The 7,203-nt window shown below is 45.2% G+C and overlaps 1 protein-coding gene across 1 annotated transcript; it reads left to right on the forward strand.

Moving 5' to 3' along the window:
• Positions 1-497: 497 nt before the first annotated feature.
• On the forward strand, positions 498-2,029 carry LOC100277065 (uncharacterized). Its single transcript, NM_001150732.2, has 2 exons — positions 498-1,542; positions 1,641-2,029. Exons 1-2 carry the CDS (start codon positions 591-593, stop codon positions 1,685-1,687), a joined length of 999 nt encoding a protein of 332 aa, NP_001144204.2. The 5' UTR covers positions 498-590; the 3' UTR covers positions 1,688-2,029.
• Positions 2,030-7,203: the final 5,174 nt, after the last annotated feature.

Consider the following 7,203-nt stretch of genomic DNA (forward strand, 5'->3'; position numbering starts at 1 on the left):
AGTGACACTGTAGTGGCGGAGACCATATTCCTTTCCTCTCACACTGTTCTAGCCTTCTAGGGATCTTCTCGTTCACAAATCACAGCCCACGGGCCACGGTGACCTTTTTTATTCTATTCTAGAGAAGGGAGAAAAGAGAAAGGGCCGGATTCTCCTCCTCTTTATTTATCGAAAGAAGCGAGGGAGCACAGCTTTCCATGATCTGATCCCAGATCGATCATTTCATTTGTTTTCCGTGCTATACAGAAGCTGACGAAAGACGGCCTCGCTCAAAGCGGCGGCGGCTGCATTCTCGTCCTTTCAGGCGCCGATCTCGTTTTCAAGAGCAGCGGAGCGTAGTCAGAGCTACTGTGCCAGTGCTAGTAGGGCACACGATGAAGCTGTGTGTGGCATTAAACAAAATCAAAAGAAAGGTAAAGGCAAAACGTCGGTAACGAAAAGCAAATGATGCTGCCCAACTCTCCCTCTTCCAAAGGAAGCAACGAATCGATCTGTTCATAGCACACCCGGCCCCAAGGCCCTCTGTAGGTGTTCAATTCCTGCCACTCCCCGCTTCCACTTTGGCATCTTGCTCGCACCGGGGCAAGGCAATGGCGCCGCCGCGTCGCTACCTGGCCGCGTTGCTCGCTCTGCTATGCGCGTGCACCACCACGATGCCGCCGGCGGGCTCCGTCGTCGCGGCCGCGAACGTACCGATCACTACGTGCCGGTCGTTCTGCGGCAACATCACGGTGGACTACCCGTTCGCGCTGCACCCCGGATGCGGCCACGCGGGGCTGCGGGACCTGCTCTTCTGCATCAACGGCGCGCTGATGCTCCACCTCCCCTCGGGCTCCTACCGCGTGGTCGACGTCGACTACGCGTACCGGGGCCTGACCCTGCACGACCCGGCCATGTCCGACTGCCGCGCGCTGGACCTCGCCCCGGCTGGGCGGGGCAACGGCTTCGTCCTCGAGCCGTGGCGGGAGCCGTACCTGTCGCCGGACCCGGACAACGTGTTCCTCCTCCTAGGCTGCCGAGCCACCTCGCCGCTGTTCCAGGGCTTCCCCGACCGCCACCTCCCCTGCCGGAACGTGTCTGGGATGGGGTGCGGAGACTACCTCGGCTGCCTCGCCTGGGACGACTACTACGCCGGCGGCGGCGGGCGGCGGGGCCCGTCGTCGGGCGACGCCGCGGGGCAACCGCCCGAGTGCTGCGCGCTGCCCTGGGGTGCCATCCGGGCGGTGAACGTCAGCCGGCTCGAGTGCGAGGGGTACAGCAGCGCGTACAGCCTCGCGCCCGTGCGCGCCGAGGGCGCCGCCGCGGGCTGGGCGTACGGGATCCGGGTGTCGTGGACGCTGCCCGAGTCCAACCGCGGATTCTGCGGCGCGTGCCGCGCCACGGGCGGGGCGTGTGGCCATGACACGGAGAGCCACGCCGACCTGTGCCTCTGCGGGGACTGGAACTCCACCTCCAACTGCGACTCCTCGGCCGACGCAGCACGGTCGGTCGCCGCCACGCTGCCCGCTGTCGCCGCGCTTCGCTGGGCCATCCTCGCCTCAGGTACGTACAACACGTACAAACCGTTTGCGTGCCCACACGCTGTCAGATTTCCACGCTCCTCGTCATTCGTCTGACTACTGTTCCACTTGTGTTGTAAGGATTGACGTCACTATGGTACTACGCGTCGACGACATCAAATATGTGATGGACGGTGGATTCATGCTGTGATCGACAACTGCCCTTCAAACAACAGTACACACCACCTAGAGAAAGACGATGCGTTTCAGGAGCTTGAAACGATCGAATTTCAGAACCCACGATCACTATCCATACTGGTTTATGTTTACAATCACTCGTAATGGACAAAAGGCCAAAGACGATCATGTTTGTTGTAGCAAGGATATTTTTCCCGTTTGGATGTATCCCTTTATGTCAACAGACTCGTTTGGATGTGAGTTTTGTCGCACATTAGTAGCTGCACGATGTTGTACGGGTCAGTCGGCTGTATACTGACGATGGTTTGATGGTTGATGGACATATGGTTAAACGTAGCGTCCGAGCTGTTTTTGCTTTTTTACAAAGTTTTCATTAATATAACAACGAGAGCTAATTCATTTGTCGAAACATAAGGCATCGGTGACACCGGCTAGAGGAGTCGGTGTAAGATCTAGGACACCGGCTAGAGGAGGGTGGATAAACAGTTTTGACTAAAATCACAAACACTAGAGAAATTTAATCAATATGACAATATATATAAATTCTCTAGCTAAGATAAGTAAGAAACCTAGAAGGAACAACAATAACAATACTAACAATAAACAACAATTCACTAGTCATAAGCTATTGCAAGAGAACGAGTAAAAAGCCATATTTTTCCCATGTTTCGGTGATTTGCCCATCACCCCTAGTCCACGTTGAGGTGGATTCCAAGCTCTTGCTTGCTCCAATATCAAGACACGGCTTGATCTTCTATCAAGCTTGTACCATAAGTCCTTACAAGGTAATTTTCTAGAATGTTAACATGTTTCAAACATGGCACGATTGCCTTGGGTATCCTCATGTAGGGATGATAAGGAAAATTATAAGCAAGTCTATTGTTCACACTTTATGTGATCCCAAAATTATCTAATCCTTAAATTTTGTGTGCACCACATGGCCACTAGAAACTAATTTTAAGGCCCTCTTACCTCAAAATTTATGACAAACCTTTAAAGTCCCTTGAACACATTCAATGTGACATATGTGGTCCCATTCAATCTTTGTCTAGACCCTTCAAGTATTTCATGGGTCTAATAGACACATATACATGATGGTATCATGTGTTCCTTATTTCCACATGGAACGATGCATTTGCCAAAATTGTTGCATAAGTTATTAAACTTAAAGCACAATATCATGAACATCAAAACCAATCAATCTAAATGGATAACATTGGTCAATTTCTTTTGATTATATTCTCTTCAATGATTATTGCACGACTTTATAAATTCAAGTTTAGCACTCAGTCCTATATGTTCATACTTAAAATGATTTGGCAAAATGTCTCATCAAGAGAATGAATCTTATCATAAGACCTTTTTATACAATTGCAAGCTGCCAACATCATGTTGGGGTCATGTAGTATTACAAGTTGCTAAGTTGATTCAATTGCATCGAACTGCATATCGTGCAACTTCCCCATTGAATCTATTACGTGGAAATACACCAAATATTTCCCATCTATGGTAGTTCAATTGCACTCCATATGACATAATGTACATCTATGGGTTCACATAGGAAATTAGGGATTTATGTCGGATATGAGTCTGTGTTGATTATTAAATATTTGAAACCCCTTATATGGGATCAATTTATGGCTATGTATATTGATTGTATCTTCACTAAAGATCATTTCCCAGCATTATGGAGAGGAATTGGAAACCAAATATAATGCCAAGGAATCGATTGTGATGCCATAGACATCTTCAATTCTGATCCACACAATTTAGGAATCGAGCTTCAAGTTCCAAAAGTCATTAAATTGTAACACATTCCAAATGACAAGGCATATGCATTTACTGATTATAAGGGTGTTAAAAAATCCTAAATTGTACATGAAATATAATAATAAGTGTAGAGGTAGTAAATAAAACTACTCAACTCCCAAGTAAGAGGGGGAGAAGCACATATATTTCCATGGATGCACCTTGTACCAAGTTAAAGATAATGAAGAAGGAATATTATAATATAGTAAATGCAACTCAACCTCAAGTTAAGAGACATTATGTGCAGGTTCAATTTTTGCATCCCACATCAATAGTGCACTAAATTATTGATGTTGGAACATTAGAACACCTTGATGCAATCATTTTGTGAAATAATTTTACATGATAAGGGTATATAAAATTTCCATCAATTACATTGAACATGTAGAATCATACGATAGAAAGTCTACAATTGTTGACATCTATTTCTTTGAAGCAATTGATAAAAGCAATTGAACCTATAGAAGCTGTTCTGACTCGCCAGAGGCTATCTCTGGGCGGGAGAAGCAGTCACGACTCGACCGAGGGGAACCTCGGGCAGGAGATGCAGTCACGACTCGCCTGAGGCTAACATCGGGCAGGAGTCCATGGGCCGCTTGATGCGCCTCCCGATGACTTGCCTATCAAGGCATGCCCTTGGGCCGTAACCAAGCTGGATGAGCTCGAACCAAGGAGACGAATACCAAACGACCGAGTTATGCGCAGAAGGAATGTTGATACCTCGAGCAGGGAGGTTGAGCATACCTGAAGAGCTAGATACTCAGAGATAACTCGGGTGAAGGGAAAATGAACTCTGGATAAGTAGGAATGCATGTCGTGGATAGATACAGATAGAGTTAGATAGTCATCATGACTTGTAAAGGGTTAATCCTTTGGTCATCTATATAAGGCCGAGGGGTACTGAAAGTAGCCTAGAGGGGGTGAATAAGTGAAACTTGAAAATTATAAACTTTGAACATGCACTATACCCGGGATTAGTGTTAGAAATAATTCATAGTGCGAAAGATAGTTTCTCTTGCAATGAGTTGCTTAACCAATGTAGATAATTTTGGCAGCAAACTCAAAATGATGTGAGCAAGAGAACTTTAGAGAGAGAGGAGATGGGAGAAACAAATCAATTGGTGAAGATTAATACAAGCGGACACGTCGATTTGTTTCCTGAGGTTTGGTTCCAAAGAACCTACTCCCCGTTGAGGAGGCCACAAAGGCTGTGTCTATTTCAACCCTTTCCCTCTCTCAATCGGTCACTTAGACCGGTCGAGTGCTTCTTCTTAATCTCACAGGTCACTAAGACCCCCACAAGGATCACCACACAATTAGGTGTCTATTGCTTGCTTTATAAATCACTTGGAAGGTTTAGAAGGTGAAGAAGAAAGCACGATTATGAAAACCAAGCAACAAGAGCAACAAATGAAACACACATCACACTCTCTCAAGTCACTAATCACTAATGATCATTTATCTCAATTGGGAAACTTGGAGAGATTGGAAACTTTGAATGTGTCTTGGAATGGATTGCTAGCTCTTGTATTGAATGTGTATGAGTGGAGTGCTTGGATCAAGTAAATGGAGGTGGTTGGGGTTGTATTTATAGCCTCTAACCACTTCCTAGCCATTGCTCCTTTTCTGCCGACCGTGGACGGTCCGCGCCCCTGGTCCGGACGGTCCACCCCTGCACATCAACGGCTGAAATCGCAACGGTCAGCAGTAACGGCTATATCAATGGCTATAGTGCATTTAATGTGTCGTCAAATGTCAGATAAAGTAGTCTGGACGGTCCGATCGTGCACCCCGGATGGTCCGTGAGGACGCTAAAAATGAATTTTACCGAACCCGTCACCTTCGGGTTTTTGTGGTTTTACAACAACCGGACGGTCCGCGCCTGAGGCGGACGGTCCGTGCTTGGTCTCGGACAGTGCTCGCTTCTCCTTCGAACGGTCCATATTGTTAACATATGTTTTTGCAGAGTTCCTGTCCGAGGCTCAAACTGGTGTCGCGGGCGGTCCGCCGCAAGGGCCCGGACGGTCCGCGCATAGGTGTTTTTTCAAAAAAGCTTCTCTTGTCCGGAATAATTTACGGTATTCCGGAAATTCCACTTAGAATAGTTGTAGATGAACTTATGCACATGAGAAATGATCGTCAAACACCAAAATCGATTATAGGAAATATTGAGGCCATTTCCCTTTCAATCTCCCCCTTTTTGTTGATTGATGCTAACACAAACCAAAGCAAATACAAAGTGTAGAAATGCAACTAGTTTGCATTTTTACAGATGTGCATAAGTTACTTTGAATTAATATTTTTAACATTTCGGACCACATTTGCACCACTTAGATTGTTTTTGCAAACCTTTTGGAAAAGTCTTTTCAAATTCTTTTGCAAATAGCCAATGGTATAAGAATATGATTTCAAAACGCATTTTCAAGATTTTGAAAATTCTCCCCCTTGTTTCAAATGATTTTCCTTTGGCTAAATAAAAGCTCCCCCTGAAGAAATTATCCTCTTAGCTGTTAAGAGGTTTTTGCAATTAAAATAATTTCTTCCCCTTTGTGAACTAGTTTTTAAAAATTTGAAAATGGGTGGTGGTGCGGTCCTTTTGCTTTCAGCCTATTAATTCTCCCCCTTTGGCATTAATCGCCAAAAACGAAGAAACTTGAGAGGCCTAATCTTTTCTCTCCCTTTGTAAAAGTTTATGAGTAGGGCAAAGGATAAATGATACCGTCAGAGTTGTAGTGGAAGCCTTGCCTTTGCCAAATACTCCATTTCCCTTTCAATCTAAGACTAAGGATAGAAAAATATTTGGAAGCACATTAGTCTTAGCTTTGGTACAAGAAGAATAAGAAATATGCATTTGTACCCAAAAAAGACATGATCAAAGGTATATAAATGAGCCATGTGCGTAATATTTCAATCAAAGTTCCGAGAATCGAGGATATTGAGTTCATTCTGAACCTTGCTAAAAGACTTTTCATCCAGGGGCTTGGTGAAGATATCGGCTAATTGGTTGTCGGTGCTAACATATGCAATTTCGATATCCCCCTTTTGTTGGTGATCTCTCAAAAAGTGATACAGGATGTCTATGTGCTTAGTGCGACTGTGTTCAACGGGATTATCCGCCATGCGGATTGCACTCTCATTATCACATAGGAGAGTGACTTTTCTCAACTTGTAGCCTTAGTCCCTATGGGTTTGCCTCATCCAGAGTAATTGTGCACAACAATTTCCTGCAGTAATATACTCGGCTTCGGCGGTGGATAGAGCTAGTGAGTTTTGTTTCTTTGAAGCCCAAGACACCAGGGATCTCTCTAGAAACTGACAAGTCCCTGATGTGCACTTCCTGTCAATTTTACATCCGGCATAATCGGCATCGGAATACCCAATTAGATCAAAGGTAGATCCCTTGGGGTACCATAGCCCAAACTTAGGAATGTAAACTAAATATCTCATGATTCTTTTCACGGCCCTAAGGTGAACTTCCTTAGGATTTGCTTGGAACCTTGCACACATACATTCAGAAAGCATAATAACTGGTCATGAAGCACATAAATAGAGTAAAGATCCTATCATCAACCTGTATACCTTTTGATCTACAGATTTACCTCCTATGTCGAGGTAGAGATGCCATTTGTTCCCATGGGTGTCTTGATGGGTTTGGCATTCTTCATTCCAAACTTCATGAGTATGTCTTGAATGTACT

The sequence above is a fragment of the Zea mays genome, chromosome 1, assembly GCF_902167145.1.
Source record: "Zea mays cultivar B73 chromosome 1, Zm-B73-REFERENCE-NAM-5.0, whole genome shotgun sequence".
Lineage (NCBI taxonomy): Eukaryota > Viridiplantae > Streptophyta > Magnoliopsida > Poales > Poaceae > Zea > Zea mays.

Excerpts from the sequence above, each read along its gene's own strand:
- LOC100277065 (NM_001150732.2), top strand. The coding sequence starts at position 591 with ATGGCGCCGCCGCGTCGCTACCTGGCCGCGTTGCTCGCTCTGCTATGC. Across the intron at positions 1,543-1,640 it reads CTGGGCCATCCTCGCCTCAG|GATTGACGTCACTATGGTAC; the intron begins GTACGTACAACA and ends TTGTGTTGTAAG.